Source organism: Hemitrygon akajei, chromosome 8, assembly GCF_048418815.1.
Source record: "Hemitrygon akajei chromosome 8, sHemAka1.3, whole genome shotgun sequence".
NCBI classification, from domain to species: Eukaryota; Metazoa; Chordata; class Chondrichthyes; order Myliobatiformes; family Dasyatidae; genus Hemitrygon; species Hemitrygon akajei.
Genome location: NC_133131.1, coordinates 100369354 through 100391248, shown reverse-complemented (window position 1 = coordinate 100391248; position 21895 = coordinate 100369354). Strand labels below are relative to the sequence as shown.

The 21895-nt window shown below is 43.8% G+C and overlaps 2 protein-coding genes across 6 annotated transcripts in view; one reads left to right on the top strand and one right to left on the bottom strand.

Annotated features, from left to right (window-relative positions):
• Positions 1–8226, bottom strand: part of LOC140732105 (uncharacterized) — an 81822-nt gene extending 73596 nt beyond the window's left edge. The window contains exon 1 of one of the 2 annotated variants that reach the window (XM_073054265.1): positions 7925–8226. The gene's annotated coding sequence lies outside the window, so the exon portion shown is untranslated. The remainder of the gene's footprint in view (positions 1–7924) is intronic. The other variant, XM_073054264.1, reaches the window with a different exon arrangement.
• Positions 8227–8247: 21 nt separating this feature from the next.
• LOC140732104 (uncharacterized) overlaps positions 8248–21895 on the top strand; it is a 72059-nt gene continuing 58411 nt past the window's right edge. For 2 of the 4 annotated variants that reach the window (XM_073054260.1, XM_073054261.1), the window contains exons 1-4: positions 8248–8373; positions 8711–8802; positions 13149–13217; positions 18636–18657. In XM_073054260.1, coding sequence (XP_072910361.1) covers positions 8773–8802; positions 13149–13217; positions 18636–18657 — 121 coding nt within the window. In that variant the 5' untranslated portion in view covers positions 8248–8373; positions 8711–8772. Of the gene's footprint in view, positions 8374–8710; positions 8803–13148; positions 13218–18635; positions 18658–21895 lie in introns of those variants that run through there. The other 2 variants (XM_073054263.1, XM_073054262.1) reach the window with 2 other exon arrangements.

The following is a 21895-nucleotide window of genomic DNA, read 5'->3' as shown; positions in this document are numbered from 1 at the left end:
CTGAATGTAAAAGCTTTTATAGATATGTGAAAAGAAAAAGATTGGTCAAGACAAATGTAGGTCCCTTACAGTCAGAAACAGGTGAATTGATCATAGGGAACAAGGACATGGCAGACCAATTGAATAACTGTGGCGACCCACTTTCTGCGCAGGTGAACTGGCTACAAATAGCCAGTGGATGGGGAGAGACTTTGGTAATGCACCTCTGACGTCATTTCCGCCTGGAGAGGGCAGGCGCTAGGGATTAAATGCCAGCGCCACGAAGTTTGAATAAACTAGTCTCAAAACGACTTACCGACTGCATGTTGTTGTCTCTAGCTCTGTATGTAGTACATCGCTACATTGGTGACCCCGACGGTCCAAACAGGATTTGGACCAAAGATGACTGACTCTTCATCTGTTCATGCAGTTTCACTAAAACTGCCGACTTTCTGGATGCTGCGACCACGTGTGTGGTTTAGCCAAGCAGAAGCCCAGTTCCAGATGTGGCAGATATCTTCTGATTCCACACGTTACTATCACGTGGTGAGCGCCCTTGACCAGGAGACGGCCGCCCAGGTTGCGGATTTCATACAGTCGCCCCCGGAAGAAGGCAAATATGAAGCATTCAAAGCGCTGCTCATTGGGACCTTTGGCCTCTCACGGTGTGAGCGGGGTGCCCGCCTGCTTCACCTGGACAGTTTGAGAGACAGGCTGCCATCAGCATTGAGGGGCCAGGGCCAGGGCCAGCTGCCGCTAATGACTATGGCGGCTGGCCACCAGGACAGCCTCTTGTACATCTGGGACAAACAGTTGGGACGCCGCTTTTTGGTCGACACCGGAGCGGAAATCAGCGTCTTGCCCCCGAAGTGGTCCTGATGCCCTGCAACAGGAAGCCAGGATCCACCCTGAGGGCCGCAAACGGCAGCATGATACGGACCTACGGCACCCGCACAGTGCAGCTGCAGTTCAGCGCCAGCCAGTTCACGTGGGACTTCACACTGGCCGCCGTGGCCCAACCACTCCTGGGGGCGGACTTCTTGTGAGCTCACAGCCTGCTGGTCGACTTGCAAGGGAAAAGACTGGTATATGCCAAGACTTTCCAGACATTCTCCCTGGGTGAAGCCAAGTTGCTGGCCCCACACCTGGACTCCATCACGCTGTCGGACAACAAATTCACCAGAATCCTGGTGGATTTTCCATCGATTCTGGCACCGCAGTTCACGGCAGCCATGCCCAGACACGGGGTACAGCACCACATCCCGACCCAGAGACCACCCCTCCACGCCCGCGCACGAAGGCTCCCCCCGGAAAAGCTCCGCCTGGCGAAGGAGGAGATCAAGAGGATGGAGGAATTGGGGATCATACGGAGGTCCGACAGCCCACGGGCCTCCCCCCTGCACATGGTGCCCAAAGCAGCCGGGGGTTGGAGACCATGTGGCGACTACCGCAGACTGAACAAGGCTACAACTCCAGACCGCTACCCCGTGCTGCACATACAGGACTTTGCAGCAAACCTGCACGAGGCAAGAACCTTTTCCAAAGTAGACCTCGTCCGGGGATACCATCAAATCCTGGTGCACCCTGAAGACATCCCCAAAACAGCACTCATCACCCCGTTCGGCCTGTTCCAGTTCGTCCGAATGCCGTTCGGCCTGAAGAATGCCGCACAGACGTTCCAGCGGCTAATAGATGCGGTGGGACGCGACCTGGACTTTGCGTTCGTCTATTTGGACAACATCCTTATAGCCAGCAGTAGTCGTCAGGAGCATCTGTCCCACCTCCACCAGCTCTACTCCCGCCTGAGTGATTTCGGCCTCATGATCAACCTGGCCAAATGCCAGTTCGGTCTTGATACCATCGAATTCCTGGGCCAGAAGATTACCAAAGATGGGGCAACACCTCTGCCCGCCAAGGTAGATGCCATCCACCACTTTGCCCGGCCCAGCACGGTCAAAGGCCTGCAGGAGTTCATTGGTATGGTGAACTTCTACCACTGTTTCCTCCCCTCAGCAGCCCGTATCATGCGCCCTTTGTACACCCTGATGTCGGGTAAAGGCAAGGACATTACTTGGGACGAGGAGGCCGCGGCCGCTTTTGTTAAAGCCAAGGAAGCCTTGGCAGATGCTGTAATGCTGGTGCACCCTGGAACGGACGTTCTGACCACCCTCTCGGTGGACGCATCTGACACAGCAGTCGGTGGGGTGCTGGAGCAGCTCATCGAGAGGCACTGGCAACCCCTGGCGTTCTTCAGCAAGCACCTACGAACACCCGAACTCAAGTACAGTGCTTTCGACCGGGAGCTGTTGGCACTGTATCTGGCAATCCGGTATTTCAGGTACTTCTTAGAAGGCAGGCCGTTCACCGCGTTCATGGAGCACAAACCGTTGACCTTCGCGTTCACGAAGGTGTCCAATCCCTGGTCGACTCGCCAGCAGCGACATCTGTCCTACATCTCCGAGTACACGACAGACATCCAGCATGTCTCGGGAAAGGACAATGTCGTGGCGGACGCGCTCTCCAGACCAGCTATCCAGGCCTTGTCCCTGGGGGTGGACTATGCAGCACTGGCGGAGGCGCAGCAGGCAGACGACGAGAAGCCCAGCTACAGGACCACAGTCCGGGTTTGCAGCTGCAAGACTTTCTCGTAGGCCCAGGTGAGAGGACCCTCCTGTGCGATGTGGCTACCGGCCAACCTCGCCCCATCGTCCCGGCAGCCTAGAGGCTGTGAGTTTTCGACTCCATACACGGTTTGGCGCACCCATCTATCAGGACAACCATCCGGCTGGTCTCCAGCATGTTCGCGTGGCACGGACTTCGCAAGCAGGTCAGTGAATGGGCCAGAACATGCGCGCAGTGCCAAACAGCCAAGGTGCAGCGGCACACTAAAGCCCCGCTGCAGCAGTTCGAACCCACCCACCGGAGGTTCGACCACATTCATGTGGATATCGTGGGCCCCCTACCAGTGTCCCGAGGAGCGCGGTACCTCCTAACTATGGTAGACCGGTTCACGAGGTGGCCAGAGGCGGTCCCACTCACCAACACATCTGCCAATTCCTGCACCCGGGCACTGATCACAACCTGGGTAGCACGCTTCGGAGTACCAGCCCACATTACCCCCGACAGAGGTGCCCAGTTCACCTGCAGCCTGTGGTCGGCTGTGGCCAGCCTGTTGGGAACGCAGCTGCACCACACAACTGCCTACCACCCACAGTCGAACGGACTAGTGGAACGCTACCACCGTTACTTTAAGTCGGCTCTCATGGCCTGCCTGAGAGGACCTAACTGGGTGGACAAGCTTCCCTGGGTCCTGCTTGGAATTTGCACAATGCCCAAAGAGGATCTGCACGCCTCATTGGCCGAGTTGGTGTATGGCGCACCCCTGGCCGTCCCAGGAGAGTTCATACCAGCCCAAAGGGGGCAAGAGGAAGAACCCACAGCAGTCCTGGTCAACCTGGCACCTGTACTGACTTCACAGCACGGACGGACCATGACCCGTGTACCCAAAGACCTGCAGAACTGTAGGTTTGTGTTTGTACGAAGGGATGGACACCGGGCAACGCTACAGTGGCCGTACGAGGGGCCGTTCAACGTGATCAACAACAACGGGTCCACGTACGTTCTGGACATTGGGGGGAAAGAGGAGGTTTTCACAGTGGACCGACTCAAACCAACCCATGTGGACTGGGGCTGGGGGGAGGTTAGTGGCGACCCACTTTCTGCGCAGGCGAACCGGCTCACAAATAGCCAGAGTGCGGGGAGAGACTTTGGTAATGCACCTCTGATGTCACTTCCGCCCGGAGAGGGCGGGCGCTAGGGATTAAATGCCAGCGCCGCCAAGTTTGAATAAACTAGTCTCGAAATGACTTACCGACTGCGTGTCGTCGTCTCTAGCTCTGTATGTAGTACATCGCTACATAACTACTTTGGTTCTGTCTTCACTAAGGAGGACATAAATAATCTTCCGGAAATAGTAGGGGACCGAGGGTCTAGTGAGATGGAGGAACTGAGGGAAATACATGTTAGTAGGGAAGTGGTGTTAGGTAAATTGAAGGGATTAAAGGCAGATAAATCCCCAGGGCCAGATGGTCTGCATCCCAGAGTGCTTAAGGAAGTAGCCCAAGAAATAGTGGATGCATTAGTGATAATTTTTCAAAACTCCTTAGATTCTAGATTAGTTTCTGAGGATTGGAGGGTGGCTAATGTAACCCCACTTTTTAAAAAAGAAGGGAGAGAGAAACCGGGGAATTATAGACCGGTTAGTCTGACATCAGTGGTGGGGAAAATTCTAGAGTCGGTTATCAAAGATGTGATAACGGCACATTTGGAAAGAGGTGAAATCATCGGACAAAGTCAGCATGGATTTGTGAAAGGAAAATCATGTCTGACGAATCTTATAGAATTTTTTGAAGATGTAACTAGTAGAGTGGATGGGGAGAGCCAGTGGATGTGGTATATTTAGATTTTCAAAAGGCTTTTGACAAGGTCCCACACAGGAGATTAGTGTGCAAACTTAAAGCACACGGTATTGGGGGTATGGTATTGATGTGGATAGAGAATTGGTTGGCAGACAGGAAGCAAAGAGTGGGAGTAAACAGGAGCTTTTCAGAATGGCACGCAGTGACTAGTGGGGTACCGCAAGGCTCAGTGCTGGGACCCCAGTTGTTTACAATATATATTAATGATTTAGATGAGGGAATTAAATGCAGCATCTCCAAGTTTGCGGATGACACGAAGCTGGGCCGTAGTGTTAGCTGTGAGGAGGATGCTAAGAGGATGCAGGGTGACTTGGATAGGTTAGGTGAGTGGGCAAATTCATGGCAGATGCAATTTAATGTGGATAAATGTGAGGTTATCCACTTTGGTTGCAAGAACAGGAAAACAGATTATTATCTGAACAGTGGCCGATCAGGAAAAGGGGAGGTGCAACGAGACCTGGGTGTCATTGTACACCTGTCATTGAAGGTGGGCATGCAAGTACAGCAGGCAGTGAAAAAGGCAAATGGTATGTTGGCATTCATAGCAAAAGGATTTGAGTACAGGAGCAGGGAGGTTCTATTGCAGTTGTACAAGGCCTCGGTGAGACCACACCTAGAGTATTGTGTGCAGTTTTGGTCCCCTAATTGGAGGAAAGACATTCTTGCCATAGAGGGAGTACAAAGAAGGTTCACCAGATTGATTTCCTGGGATGGCAGGACTTTCATATGAAGAAAGACTGGATCGACTAGGCTTATACTCACTGGAATTTAGAAGACTGAGGGGGGATATTACTGAAACGTATAAAATTCTAAAGGGATTGGACAGGCTAGATGCAGGAAGATTGTTTCCGATGTTGGGGAAGTCCAGAACGAGGGGTCACAGTTTAAGGATAAAGAGGAAGCCTTTTAGGACCGAGATGAGGAAAAACGTCTTCACAGAGTGGTGAATCTGTGGAATTCTCTGCCACAGGAAACAGTTGAGGCTGGTTCATTGTCTATATTTAAGAGGAAGTTAGATATGGCCCTTGTGTCTAAAAGGATCAGGGGGTATGGAGAGAAAGCAGGTACAGGGTTCTGAGTTGGATGATCAGCCATGATCATACTGAATGGCGGTGCAGGCTCGAAGGGCCAAATAGCCTACTCCTGCACCTATTTTCTATGTTTCTATGGTCGAAATGATAATAAAAGCAACTTGAACTTGAACGCTGCTTTCCTGCAACAGCCCTCCATATAGGTGTGAGTGTTTTATCCATGATAGACTGGGCCATATCTACTACTTTTCATAGGATTTTCCATACAAGGGCATTAGTATTTCCATAACAGGCAGTGATGCAACCAATCAATATTCTCTCCATCGCACACACTACAATACCGCGCTACCCGAACCTTCACTGTATGACACCTCGCTTTTACGAAAGACCTGCAGTAGTTACCCTGTTTTCACTAACCAAAGAGTTTTCGCTTTTACGAACAAAGGCAGCGCGCACCCTGAGCAGCCAAGCTCCTCCCCCAGAACTGCATTCAGCTGCCATAGCTTAAATACGTGTCCGTGAGCATTGGTGCTTTATCTCGATTTATTTTGTGAATCCGTTAGTAAGATACATCCTAAGGTATCAGAAAAGCCTAAGAGAGCTTTTAAGGGTGTAAAACTGGACTTAATTAAACGTTTCGATCGTGGTCAACAAAGCAAGGACATTGTCTGCGCATTGAAATTGCCTATGCGGGTAGTGCCCATGTGTGTACATGCCTGTGCGTGTACATGCTGATTTTTTTTCTACGAATCGGTTTTGGCTCGCTGTCTTCCCCATTCTGGTAAGCAAAACTACACTGTATATCCATTATTTCTACTTTATATAGGCTGTGTATTTATCATATCATTCCTGCTTTCACTACATGTTAGTGTTATTTTAGGTTTTATGTGTTATTTTATATGATTTGTAGGTCTGAGAATGCTCAAAAATTTATCCCATATAAATTAATGGTAATTGCTTCTTCGCTTTACACCATTTCGGCTTACGAAAGGTTTCATAGGAACGCTCTACCTTCAGCTAGCGGGGGAAACCTGTATGCAGAAGTGTGTCAAAGTATTAATGTCATGCAGAATATTTGCAAACTTCTAAGTAGAAGCATTGCCGAGCTTTTTTTTGTAATTACACTTCTGTGCTGGACCCAATATTGTGTAGTATAGGCCTCCGTTAGTCTTGATAGACCATGGATTTGCGCCTTGGAAAGTTTCCCGGGTGCAAGCCTGGGCAAGGTTTTTTATTTGGAAGACCAGCAGTTGTCCACGCTGCAAGTCTCCCCTCTCCACACCACTTATGTTGTCCAAGGGAAGGGCATACAGCTTAGCACTGGTGTCATTGCAGAGCAATGTGTGGTTAAAGGCCTTGCTGAAGGACACACATGCAGCCTCAGCCAAGGCTCGAACCAGTGACCTTCAGATCACTAGACAAATGCCTTAACCACTTGGCCATGAGCCAACACGGACCCAATATTATAGCAACAGTGATTGGAAAATCAGGATTCAATTCCCACTGGTGCCTCTAAGGAGTTTGTATGTTCTCCCCTGCCCATGAGAATTTCCTTCAGATGCTCTGTTTTCCTCCCACATTCCAAACGTACAGTTTAGGATTAGTAGGTTATGGACATGCTGTGTTGGTCGTTGACACAATCAATGCAATTCACTGCATGCTTCCATGCACATACTGCTAATCTTTAAAACCTCTTCAGCTTTGTCAGTATTACTGCAGATGTCTGCTCTCACTTGAATTCCAAATCTATACGACACGTGACATACAGGTTAATGGCATATTTTAATCATTATATAGACATAATTTTCTTTCATTTCTCAGTCGTTATTTTCTCCTATATGGGGCACCTTCAAACAATAATACTCAATTATTTCGAGTTATTCTTCATCATTGGGATTACTTAATAAAGTGCAAATGCATTCAACCTATTGCTTAAAGTCTGTAACTACAAGATTTTTGCATGAACGTAAAGTGTACATTTTTCCTCCCAACGTCCACGTATATTCGTATCACTAATTCAAATCGGGTAAGTTTTTAAGAATCACACACAAAATGCTGGTGGAACGCAGCAAGCTAGGGAGCATCTATAGGAAAAGTATAGTCGACGTTTCGGGCCGAGATCCTTCCTATAGATGCTGCTTGGCCTGCTGCGTTCCACCAGTATTTTGTGTGTGTTGCTTGAATTTCCAGCATCTGCGGATTTTCTCGTGTTTAAGTTTTTAAGAATACTTGAATTTATATTCTGTTAATTTGAAGGGAAATCCAAAATAACAAACCCTAATCTTCCAAACCCAGAAGATTTAGAACGCCGCTATTAACATCGACAACAGCTGAACTAGATCTATCACATTCCCGAGATGGAAGGCCCAATACACACGCGAGACGTTCTTTTAACAAACACAAGCACTTTGTCTTGCCTGCCAGGATTTTACTCACCAGCACAAACTACGAAACAAGCATCTAAGTATCCAGTCACAGTTATTACTAGTAATAGCCAGTTCAAGTCCTTTACAAATTCCGCAAAACACACAACTTGGGAAGCAGTCTTCGTTTTCGTCAGAACCCAACTTCCGATGCGGCTTTACATCATTTCCCACGCCGCTGATGGCGCCCCGTGTAATATTTATGTAAACGTTCCATATAATTGCTCTTTATTGTCATATAAAATATTATTTAAAAAGTTATAAAATTTCATTCTCAGTTACTTCATTCGATATGAATAAAACCTTTTTTTGCGGTCTGGCCCGTTTCTCCCGCCCGGACTGAACATGTGAGGGGCTGTTTCTAAGGAAGTGACGTTCTCCTCTCGTCGTCGCCGGAACGGTTTGAGGAAGGGACCATCCGCTAGCTCTGAAACACCGACACAAATTGGTCGGAAAAATTCGGTAACTTTTCTTTGGCACATTTATTTACGGACTCGGGAATGTGGGGAGAGAAATCATATTTATTGCGTGCACGTCTTGAAGGCGTGCTTCATGTTGTCAGAAATCGAAATGGGTCTCGGCTCGAAAAGTCAACAGCGCTTCTCCTTAAAGATGCTGCCTGACCCGTGTTCCACCAGCATTTTGTGTGCGTTGCCTATCTTTTCCGGTCGCCCTTGGTTAATCCATTTTGTGTGGTGGTTGACGCGACTGATTGACAGACAATGCATAAATTTGTTTACTGTTGTCTTCTCTGTTTAATTCAACCCTGAAGCCTGACGTGTTTTTAAATTTGCTCAAGAATCCGCCTAGGTGGGTGACAGACCTCCGCAGCAAGATCGGGCGAATCGTGACATCAGTAAGATGGCTTCGGGCACCGTTTTCTATTGTGAGGTACGCATCTATTCGTGGAAGTACCGCCGACTTGCTCTCGGCCGAGTGTTTACTTTGCTCTCGGAGAAGTTGTGAAACGAGCAGTATCCGCCAGTGCTTAAATATGTGTCAAGTAAAATGGCGGATACCATGTCTTTTGTGACATTGGTAAATGTGAAGATGAGTTTGTCAATATACACTCTCATTGTACATTCTCACTCTCTTCTAGCTTACCTTTCATTATATAATGGCCACTTTAGTTGACAAAACTTCCAATTTGCCAAAATATTCATCTACTTCAAAATTCAATGTAAATCTATTTTTAAAGTTCATATGTCACCATATAGAATGCTCGGATTCATTTTCTTTGGACATGCCCAATATATACGGTATCCGTATAAAATAAATGAAAACGGGGTGGACAACCAGTGTGCAAAAGACAACAAACTCCAAATACAAAAAAAGCAATAAATCTGGAGAATGTGAGATGAAGTCCTTGAAAGTGAGTCTGTAGGTTGTGGGAGCAGTTCAGTGATAGGACAAGTGAAGTTATCCCCTCTGGTTCAGAATCCTGATGGTTGAGGGGTAATAACTGGTCCTGGACCTGTTGTTTGGGTACTGAGGCTCCTGTACCAACTTCCTGATGGCAGCAGGAAGAAGAGGGCATGCAGATGTTAAGAAGGAGGATGTGCTGGAGCTTTTGGAAAACATCAAGTTGGATATGTCACCAGAACTGGACAAGATGTATCCTAGGCTACTGTGGGAGGCGAGGGAGGAGATTGCTGAGCCCCTGGCAATAATCTTTGCATCATCAATGGGAACGGGAGAGGCTCCAGAGGATTGGAGGGTTGCGGATGTTGTTCCTTTATTCCAGAAAGCGAGTAGAGATAGCCCAGGAAATTAAAGACGAGTGAGTCTTCAGTGGTTGGTAAGTTGATGGAAAAGAACCTGAAAGGCAGGATTTATGAACATTTGGAGAGGCATAATGTGATGAGGAATAGTCAGCATTGCTTTGTCAAAGGTAGATCATGCATAATGAGCCTGATTGAATTTCTTGAGGATGTGACTGAACACATTGATTAAGGTAGAGCAGTAGATATAGTGTATATGGATTTCAACAAGGCATTTGACAAGGTACCCCATGCAAGGCTTATTGAGAAAGTAAGGAGACGTGGGATCCAATGGGACATTGCTTTGTGGATTCAGAACTGGCTTGCCCACTGAAGGCAAAGAGTGGTTGTAGACGGGTCATGTTCTGCATGGAGGTCAGTGACCAGTGGTGTGCCTCAGGGATCTGTTCTGGGACCCCTACTCTTTGTGATCTTTATAAATTATCTGGATGAGGAAGTGGAGGGATGGGTTAGTAAATTTGCTGATGACACAAAGGTTGGGAGTGTTGTGGATTGCGTGGAGGGCAGTCAGAGGTTACAACGGGACATTGATAGGATGCAAATCTGGGCTGAGGAGTGGCAGATGGAGTTCAACCCAGGTAAGTGTGAGGTGGCTCATTTTGGCAGGTCAAATATGATGGCAGAATATAGTATTAATGGTAAGACTCTTGGCAGTGTGGAGGATCGTAGGGTTCTTGGGGTCCAAGTCTATAGGACACTCAAAGCTGCTGCACAGGTTGACTCAGTGGTTAAGAAAGCATACAGTGCATTGGCCTTCATGAATCGTGGGATTGAGTTTAGGAGCTGAGAGGTAATGTTGCAGCTGCTCAGTTCTGATTGCCTCATTACAGGAAGGATGTGGAAACCATAGAAAGGGTACAGAGGAGATATACAAGGGTGTTGCCTGGATTGGGGAGCATGCCTTATGAGAATAGGTTGACTGAACTTGGCCTTTTTTTTCCTTGGAGCAATGGAGGATGAGAGGTGACCTGATAGAGGTATATAAGATGATGAGAGGCATTGATCATGTGGATAGTCAGAAGCTTTTTCCCAGGGCTGAAATGGCTAGCTTAAGAGGTTACAGTTTTAAAATGCTTGGAAGTAGGTACAGAGGAGATGTCGGGGGTAAGTTTTTTTTTCCACAAAGAGTGCTGAGTGCGTGGAACAGGCTGGCGGTGACAGTGGTGGACGCGGATACGATTGGGTCTTTTAAGAGACTTCTGGACAGGTAAATGGAGCTTTGTAAAATAGAGGGGTATGGGTAACACTAGGTAATTTCTAAGGTAAGGACATGTTCAGCACAGCTTTGTTGGCCAAAGGGCCTGTATTGTGCTGTAGGTTTTCTGTGTTTCTAATCCTCCTGCATATCTGTTCCTCAGTGTCCCTGTGGCTATTGTATAATCTTATTGGACTGATTGCATCTTTCTTATTGCGTTCACCCTGTACACATCAGACTTCCAATATAACTCGGAGTCCTGCCATGTGCAGAAGTTCGCTGATGACACGGCCATAGTGGGGTGTGTCAGGAATGGACAGGAGGAGGAGTATAGGAAACTGATACAGGACTTTGTGATATGGTGCAACTCAAACTACCTGCGTCTCAATATCACCAAGACCAAGGAGATGGTGGTGGACTTTAGGAGATCTAGGCCTCATATGGAGCCAGTGATCATTAATGGAGAATGTGTGGAGCAGGTTAAGACCTACAAGTATCTGGGAGTACAGTTAGACGAGAAGCTAGACTGGACTGCCAACACAGATGCCTTGTGCAGGAAGGCACAGAGTCGACTGTACTTCCTTAGAAGGTTGGCGTCATTCAATGTCTGTAGTGAGATGCTGAAGATGTTCTATAGGTCAGTTGTGGAGAGCACCCTCTTCTTTGTGGTGGCGTGTTGGGGAGGAAGCATTAAGAAGAGGGACGCCTCACGTCTTAATAAGCTGGTAAGGAAGGCGGGCTCTGTCGTGGGCAAAGTACTGGAGAGTTTAACATCGGTAGCTGAGCGAAGGGCGCTGAGTAGGCTACGGTCAATTATGGAAAACTCTGAACATCCTCTACATAGCACCATCCAGAGACAGAGAAGCAGTTTCAGCGACAGGTTACTATCGATGCAATGCTCCTCAGACAGGATGAAGAGGTCAATACTCCCCAATGCCATTAGGCTTTACAATTCAACCGCCAGGACTTAAGAACTTTTTAAAAGCTATTATTAATGCTTTTTGAGATAGTGATTTAGATGCATATCATATTTTTTACTGAGTTAAGTATTGTATGTAATTAGTTTTGCTACAACAAGTGTATGGGACATTGGAAAAAAGTTGAATTTCCCCATGGGGATGAATAAAGTATCTATCTATCTATCTATCCGTATAGATTACGTGGATGTCCTTTTGGTGCAGCAATGATATCCCCAATTAATAGACCAACACACCATTCCTTTCTTTGCCTCCTTCCATCTTATCTAAAATGTCGAAATCCTGAAACAGCAGGTATCCATTCCTGCCCCTGTCTCAATCAAGTCTCTGTTCCATGTACTTCATGGATCTAAGGTACTTCCAGATCCAGCTTGAACTGGTCTGTTAAGATTTGCACTGGGTGCACTTCCTGCAGATGTAGTTATCAGGGAGCCTAATTTTAATTCTCAATCCTTGATTTTTGTTTTTACCAACAGGGCTTCTCCTCTACCTCTCATAAGCCTGCCTTTTCAATACGGTGCGTATCCTCGGATGTTTGCTTCAGATCTGATTCTCCCTCAGCCATGTCTCCGTCATAGCCATGATGCTATGCCAACTGATTTTGATCTGCGCTGTAAACTCATTTACTCTGTTTTGCATAAAGTTAAATTCCTTACCCTTTCTAAATCTGTCCAATTTTTATTTTGGAGTCTTTATTAATTTTTCCTGCATTCTTCTTTTAATTTATTCCTCAAATTTCTGTGCTATTGACTCCCCCCCCCCCCCCCCCCCAATTGTTTAGTTTAAAGTCCCATATACAGCTCTTATTTATGCAATTTACCTGAAGCGTGGTGGCAGCATGATTCAACTGGTGCCTGTCCCATCGGAACAGTTTGAGGCCCTGTATCTAATAAAATATGTGCTGGCTTTGGTATGCTACTAGAGGAAATTGATGGGGAGAGGACAGGAGAATGGGGTTGAGAGAGAAAATAAATCAGCCATGATTGAATGGTGGAACATTCTCAGTGGGCAAAATGGCCTACTTCTGCTCCTATGTCTCATAGTCTAAAGCTTCCTTACCCTAACTCATTCAAGAAGGTGCTAACGTTATTGAATATTTTTGCCATGTATTGGAATGAAAAGGAATCTGCTTGGTTGAAAAGATTGGAAATGTTATTCTTTTGTAATTATAATTTTAAAACTTTAATGGACCTAAAAGTTTTCCAGTGGATGGCACTGTTCTGTATGTGTAGTGTTATATGCTGAAACTCTGAACACCCTATATCTGTTTTTGTTTTAAACTAGCTTTGTGATGTTCATTGTACATCTGACATGAACCTTAAGATGCATTTCATGGGAATGAAACACAGAAGGGTAAGAGCAACAATAAAAAAACTTCACCTGAATATGTACTTCAGAAACCAATGTACAGTTTACTAACTTGATTAAATTTGCTATGTTCTTTTTTAAATGTAACACTATCTCTTTGGTAATTGGTTTATTATTGTCACATGCATCTAAATACAGTGAACAGCTTTGTTTTGCATGCTTTTCAGACAGATAATTCCAAACAGAAGTATATTGAGATAGAACAACGGGAAAAGCAATTATCAAAATACAGATATAGTCAACTGGTCTTCTACGTTTGTATGGATAGCACAGTATTTTCTTTTTGTGCACTTACGGTATAATATTAGAAAGAAACATGGAATCATTGAAGTGTTTTGTCAACAGAGTTTAACTGCCGTCACAAAGTGATACTAAAAGACTGTTACCAAATGGAGGTACACAATTCAAGATTAAAGTTTATTATCACATGTACATCGAAACATAGAGTGAAATGCATTGTTTCTGTGAAGAACCAACACATCCAAGGGTGTGCTGGGGGCAGTCCACAAATATTGCTCCACATTCAAGCACCAACATTTCATGCCCGTCATGCTTGGCAAAACAATTCAGATGCCAAATAGCAACAGCAAAACAAACCCCGTTCCACCCACCCATGGACATGTACAGTCCTCTAGCCCCCAGACAGGCAGGCAATCTTCTTCAGCCTCCAGTGGATTTGGACCCAGACTCACAGACTTTGGGCCTTCGACTTCTCCTCTGGACTCTCAGTTCTCGGGCCTTGATCTTCAGCATCGTCCCCAGGATCCACTGATCTGCAAATACTAGGCCACTCACCAAAAATTAGGCCTCTAACTTCAGTTCCTCCTGCTTGCACAGAACTCCAACTCAAGACTGCAGATGCTGGAATGTTGTCTTAATTTTTTAAAGAACAATTGCATTTTACTAATCTCGTTTCCCCTGAAACAACACTATTGTAAGTGTCAATGTTCAAACTCTACTCTTCATCATCACTGTTATCTGTGGCCACTTACAACATTGTGTGTAACTTCCTATGAGTAAAAGAGAGGTGAGAGTAGATATCAGACTGCCAGAAACTGATACTGGAGAGGTATTAATGCGGGGGGAGGGGGGGGGAAGCATAGAAATGGTGGCATAGAAATAAGTATCTTGTCACCAGCTTCACTGTGGAAGGCACTAGCAGTATGCCAGAATTTTGAGAGTGGTGGGGCGTAAGTGAGTGTCATTTCTATTACTAAAGAGAAGGTGCTTGGGAAGCTGAAAGATCTGAAGGACGATAAGTTATCTGGACCAGGTGGATTACACCTCAGGGTTCTGAAAGAGGTAATTGAAGAGATTGTGGTGGCATTATACTAACCTTTCAAGAATCATTAGATTCTGGAATGGTTCTGGATGACTGGAAAATTGCAAATGTCACTTCACTCTTTAAGAATGGAGGGAGGCAAAAGAAAGAAAATGATAGGCCAGAGAGCCTGACCTCAGTCATTGGGAAGAATTTGAAGTCCATTATTAAGGATGAGGTTTTGAGATACTTGGAGGCACATAATAAAATTGGCCAGTCAACAGGGTTCCCACAAGGGGAAATCTTGCCTTTTGAATCCTTTGGAATTATTGCACCAACTGATCTGTACATTCTCAAAAAATAAAGGTTGGAGAACTCGTTCTGCGGCTGTTATGCATTAGTGATGCTTGTGAATGAATGAATAGATGAGTTTTCAGGCACTTAATTTTGTTTTTTCATCTATTTTGTTTTGAACATTCATACTCCCCTCACAGTGAATTGTGCAAAAGTTAGGTAGTGAGTTAAACATCTTCTCAAAAATCACCCAAGCAGGAAGCTTTCTTCAGAGTTTCTAAGGAGAGAGCTTTGTGAAACTGCAGCAAGTTAAGTAAAATGTGTATTAGATTCAATGTAGAATCGTCACATTCCTGAATATACTAATGTTATCGATTATTCTCACAATCAGCTTTAAACAAGGTAATACACACATGCAACATTCTATAGCCTTGCCATGGACTAGAGTGAGTTTGTGGCACAATAGCTTAATAGTGAACAATAAACATAATGGTTCCTTAAAAATGCATCTAAAAGGATCACCAATGTTAAGAAAGCTTAAACTTCACAGATTTTGCTGTTTCAATGACAAATCAGTAATGAATGGAGATGGATGTCTTTCTATCATGTTTGCTCTGTTGAACTCCATATTAATCCATGCAGGAAATGACATAAAAAACAGCTTACGAACAGGAAATTATGTTTGTACAAAACGGTCTGCGTAAAAAAAATGAACAGCGCCTTTAGAGTCTGAACAACCTTTGTCAGTTTAGAACAGCTGGAGGTCAGAATTATTCCATGTTCAAACAGATATTTTGGATACTTTTTTTCAAAAATACATATTTTGCCTGATTGAGGTAATACAGGGAATTTAACGATTTGAGCAGAAGGAGGAGGCTACAATACTAATGAAGGAATTACTGGTGAAGACTTTACTTGGTACCTAAATCTACATTATAGATTTTGTTTTTCATTTGTTTAGCCTTGTTGTAAGGCCTAGTTCTGCATTTACTATGTTGCTTTGATATGCAACTGATTCTGCAGGAAAATATTTTCAGTTGCTCTCATAGTTATAGGTTCAGATTGGACTATGTTTATGCTCTATATCAAACATTTGATACTCTTTCCTTACTGGGGTTCTAAAATGGACAATATACCATTGCAGCACAACTTTTTGGTTATGGTCTTCTGTCTGAAATAATGCACTCTTCAAAAGTTTCTCTTACAAGCATTTTCCCTTCCAAAGTCTGGTGAATGGTGCAAGCCAAATGGATAAAATTTGAATTCTGTAAATCTGGCAATGAAACCCCTATAATTAAAATTTCTGCTCATCCAGGAAAAATTGTCTTTAGATAAATAATACAGGTGGTATCTAAACAAAGAAGGAGGGATGCCTTTCAGTGGGAATAGATTAATGACATATTTCAACTTCAGAGGGACATACCCTTAGCTTCACTGGCATTTGTACAAGGACAGGGAAACATGCAGGAGAAGGATCCCAGGGAATGCTTGTAATCAAGCAAAATGACGGGCTGTCTTTACTAAATTTTGGACTAAATCTGCATCTATAATTGCTCTTGGAAATAAAAGAAACTGTTGGTATGCTTCACAAATTAAGCATAATTTTATAAACTTTTTTTGTAACTTCTGTTAGTTTTGGACAATAATTTCTCTGATTTGAATTAATTTTTCTACACAGAAATGAAACTTGATCTGGCTAGTTCTACTATCAGTAGCTTTGATATGTGTATCTTTAATCATATGTTAAAATGTAACTGGTCATCTGTGGTGGTCTTTGCTTAGTTGGTAGTTTCGTCTGATATTGGCCTTGATTGCTGTCATTTAAGAGGTAAATTGGCACTTTATGTGAGATTGATTTAGCTTAAATACGAGCAAGTCTGCAGAAACTGGAAATCAATAGCAGCATACACAAAATGCTGGAGGAATTTAGCAAGTCATGCAACATCTATAGAAATGAATAAACAATCGACATTTCTGGCTGAGACCCTTTTTCAGGACTGAAGTGGAAGGGCAAAGGTTCCAAAAGAAAAAGGTGGGAGGGAGAGGAAGGAGGCTAGCTAGAAGGTGATGGGTGAAACCAAGTGAGTGGAAAAGGTAGAAGGCTGGAGAGGAAGGAATCTTATCGGAGAGGAGAGTGGACCATAGGAGAAAGGGAAGGATGAGGGGACTCGGGGGAAGTGATAGGCAAGTGAGAGGAGGTAAAAGGCCAGAATGGGGAATAGAAAAAGGGAGGGGAGGGGGGGGAAATTACCAGAAGGAGAGATGCGATATTCCTGCCAACAGGTTGGATGCTACCCAGACAGAATATAAGGTGTTGCTTATCCACCCCGAGATTGGCCTCATCTTGGCACAAGAGGAAGCCATGGGCTGACATGTCATAAGAATGAGAATCAGAATTAAAATGTTTTGCCACTGGAAAGTTCTGCTTTAGGCAGATGGAGTAGAGGTGCTCAACGAAGCAGTCCCCCAATTTATGATGCGTCTCATCAGTGTAGAGGAGGCGCATCGGGAGCACCGGACATAATAGACAAACTCAGCAGATTCGCAAGTGAAGTGTTGCCTCACCTGGAAGGACTGTTTAGGACCTTGAATGGAGGTGAATAAGCAGGTGTACCACTTAGGCCGCTGGGAGGGAGATTTGTGGGGAGGGACAAATGGACAAGGCAATTGCAGAGGGATAATCTCTGAAAAGCAGACAGGAGGGGGAAGGTAAAGATATGTTTAATCGTAGGATCCCATTGGAGATGGTGGAAGTTGCAAAGGATGACATGTTGGATGCAGAAGCTAATGGGGTGGTACATAAAGACAAGAGGAACTCTCACTGTAAAGGTGGTGGGAAGATTGGGTGAGCATGGATGTTCAGGAAATGGAGGAGTTGCGAGTGAAGGCAGCATCAACAATGGGAAGCTATTGAATTTAGTTTTCTTTATTCATCAGTGAAACAGTTGAAAGGATAGACAGATAACTTGGCATTGACTTAATTTGTTAATAAAGTGGTACTAATTTATCTTCAAGCAAACCAGAACTTTATATTTATTTCCCTTATTCAAGTGAGTTTGATGTAGCTATGTAACATGCAATAGAGTCCAGATTTACGTTAAAAATAATAAATCATTTTGTTTAGTTGACATTGGTGAACTGGAAAATTTGTGACTTACGCATGTTTAATGCACCTATAGAGAAATCTGTCAAGGGGAAATGGATGGCAGCACTATTGCCTGAGCACTTTTCTTCTTGATCCAAATGTTTCATAGTCCTTTCAAATACTTGAAATATGCAATGGGAGGTTTAATTGCCTTCATTGTTCACAAATGTATAAACACTAAACTGTGAATATGGTCAGAGAAGGCATCAAATCTGAAGATAAGTGTTCACTCAGATTACTTTCAAGAAAGCATCCTCTTACAAACTCAAATAAATGCGTTTTGTTATGTCTGTTCAGCAGAGTTGGGCAGAAAGTACTGCTTGACCAAGAAATTACTTCGAATGTAACATTTGCTAATTAACGCCAAACTGCAAAGATGTACCAAGTCCTAAGGTATTCAAATGTTACTATTGCTAGTAATTCTACAAAATAAGTTTTCTGAAACACTAAATCTAATTGTCTGGATATTACTTTTATAATTTTATTTTCTGCAGTAGTCAGAAAATAAAAGGCTCAGTTTGAATTTTTGCAGAAAGTTACTTTTCCTGTGTAGTACAAATGAAAAGATACTTTCTGGAGAAAAAGACAGTCTGCAGATAGCCTTGTTAATGAAATCTTTCAGTTTTGTGTCCCAACAGAAGCAACACTACTAATTTTTTCTGTTCATTTTCTTCGATGGTTCTTCTCAAACTTCATATGACAGCGTGAGGAAGGCCTCAAAAATCGTAAGTACTGCAAGATTCTTTAAGGATCTTGTTAGCATCTTCTTTAGACGCTCTCTTCTAATCTCCATGTAAAGTGAATGATGCACTGACTCATACAAGTTGACTTTCATTTGTGAATGCATTGGTTTACCTTGTTAATAATTTGTGGAACATGAGCAATAACTGAACATTGTGTTTCAGTTTACATCTAAGCTACAAGTTAGGCTTAGAGTTTCAATCTTTACTCCTTTTCCCAGTTTGGGAAAAGGGACAATGCCATGCCATGATTCCAACTTCTGAAGTTGAAGTATTGGCAAATGATGTGGCCACAAAGGTAAAATGCACAGGTTGGAATGTCTCAGAGATTGTTCTGACTGCAAAATCTTGAATTCCTTTACTCCAAAACTCTAAGCCAACTGCTCATATATATCGAGCAATTTTTTTTTACAAAATCACGGCAAAGGAGCTTACATAAAAGTTTGTAAGTTTACAAAAATTCAGCAGTTGCCACCAACCCCATGCTTTTACCTATTAAGCAGTATTTATCAATTAAATTTTTCCATTCTATTTTGCTGACATTTCATTTTAATTGAAACAATTCCTACAGCCTTATTTTAAAGTTTGCATCCCATTCTTCCACTTTAGTTTAAGAGCACTGTTGGTGAAGAGAAAGGAGTCAATTTTTAAAAAATGATTTAGCAAGTTGTGGTTTTAAATGACCATTAACTGCTTTAAGATATTTCTGTTGTACTCTTGATTCCTAATACACCACCACTATCACAGTTTCTGTGGTTAGGGGGGTATTTCTATCTGGCCTTGATGCCTAATTTGAATTCATGAATTGTACTTCTAACATGCTGAGCTCTCATCCTGTCACCAGAAGTGATGGACGATGCTGTGACATAATCTTGACCCACATTTCTTTAATATTTATGTGCTGTTTAAACTTGATTCAGGACTCAAATATATATCCCAGTAGCAAATACATAAAGTTCACTTATCAACAATAAAGGCAAGAAGTACCCATTTGCTGATGGTTCTTTCTGTTGGGGAAAAATACAAATCCTGAAGTGCACAGACCATGGGCAGGACATAAGCTCTATTCATAATAAAGTAGGTCAAATGCAACATTTTCAATACCACAAGTGGTAAAGTTCAGCAAGAATTACTTGCTATGAAAATGTTGACCGACCATGATCAAGTCTTAATTACTGGTTTATAGATAAGTGCTAGAAATTTGCTACTGGGCTTAGAAAATCTTGTCCTGTTTCAAATGAGGGAAATATTTATATAATAAAAGTCAAATCTTTGTGTACTCAAATTCCTGTGTTGAATGCTCCATTGTTCTGACTATTCATATTTTGAAGCAGTCAAAGCAATTAGTTGAGCTTGTCTGCATAAATGTGATGAGAGACGAAGTCGTCCTGGACTTCTTCCATTGAGATCCCACTACCCATAATGGAAACATTATAGGAAACTGGGATTTTGGATTGTTTTCTGCATGTTCTCTGGAAGCACACTAGAAATTATTTTGGTCATTTTTCAATACTTTAAGTGATAAATCACAATCTTGGTCAAATATGCAGCAGAACTATTTTCACTGAAGTATTCTGATTTACCTTCGGTATTGTGGCTGTATGATTTAAAACTCGCAGTTCTTTAGGGTTGGATAATTTGAAGAAAACTTCGGGAGCATCAACAAAAATCATTAATCAACACAGCTGAATCACTGTCAGTGGATCAATAAATCTGGATAACTGATCCATAATAATGAATAAGACGTTGGGTTTGATACTGGGTCTCTACTGATTCAATGGATTTCGGTGAGACAGTAGGAAACCAGTGTTATCCTCTATGCCAGTATGAATCAGCCAAGGCTAATTCTTATTGGTCATCCAGTGATTGGCCTGCCAGAGCCCCTTGATGAAATGTTGCAGAAGATGTCTGGCAAGGATTGGGATTAACTGTGATGCCATTTCCTATGGCAATAAGAAGAAGGTATGTCCTGGGTGATGGAGGTCCTTAATGATGGATACCAGCATTTAGGGGCATCACATTTTATAGATACCCTCAGTGCTGGGGAGGCTTGTGCCCATGATGGATCTGGCTGAGTTTACAATCCCCTGCAGATTTTTTACGATACGGAGCAGTGCCCCCCTCCACAACAGATGGTGATGCAACCAGTTTGAATGCTCTCCACAGTACATTTGTAGAAATTTGTAAGTGTCTTTGGTGATACAATAATTCTCTTCAAAGTCCCAATGAAATATAGCCACTGTTGTGCCTTCTTTGTACTTGCCTCAATATGTTGGGCCCCGGATATATCCTCAGAGATACTGACACCCAGGAACTTGAAACTGCTCACACTTTCTTCTGCTGATCTCTCGATGAGGACTCCCTTGTCCGTGTGTATTCCCTTGTCCACAATTCCTTGGTTGAGTGCAAGGTTGTTGTTGCGACACCACTCAAAAAGCTGATCTGTCTTACTCCTGTACGCCACCTTATCATCATCTGAAATAGTTGTGTCACAAACAGACACAACAGTTGTGTCATTGGCAAATTTATTGATGGCATTTGAGCTGTGCTTAGCCACATAGTCATGTGTGTAGAGAAGTGGGCTAAGCACACATCCTTGCGGTGCACCGGTGTTGATTGTCAGTGAGGAGGAGATGTTCATTCCAATCTGTGCTGACTGATCTCCCAATGAGAAAGTCAAGGATCCAGTTGCAGAAACCCAGGTTTTGGCACTTGTTGATTAGTGATATGTGTATGACAGTGTTTAACACTGAGCTGTAATCAATAAACAGCAGCCTGATGTAGATATTGCTGGTGTCCAGGTGATCCAAGGCAGAGCAGTGGCAGTGAGATTGCATCCCTTGTAGACCTATTGTGACGATTGGCAAATTGCAGCAGATCCAGGATCCTTGCTTAGGCAGGAGTTGATCCTGGCCATGGCCAATCTCTCAAAATGCTTCATCACAGTAGGTGTGAGTACAACTAGGTGATAGCTGTTGCACCAGCCTATCAACTTCTGGGGCACTGGTATGATTGTTGCCCTTTTGAAGCAGGTGGGAGCCTCCAACTGCAGCAGTGAGACATTGAAGATGTCTTTGAACACTCCTGCCAGTTAGTTGGCACGAGTTTTCAATGCCTTACCAGGTACACCATCAGGGCCTGATGTCTTGGAAGGGTTCACCCTCAGAAAGGTATCTGATGTTGGCCTCTGAGGCAGAGATTACAGGGTCACTGCTGCAGGGAT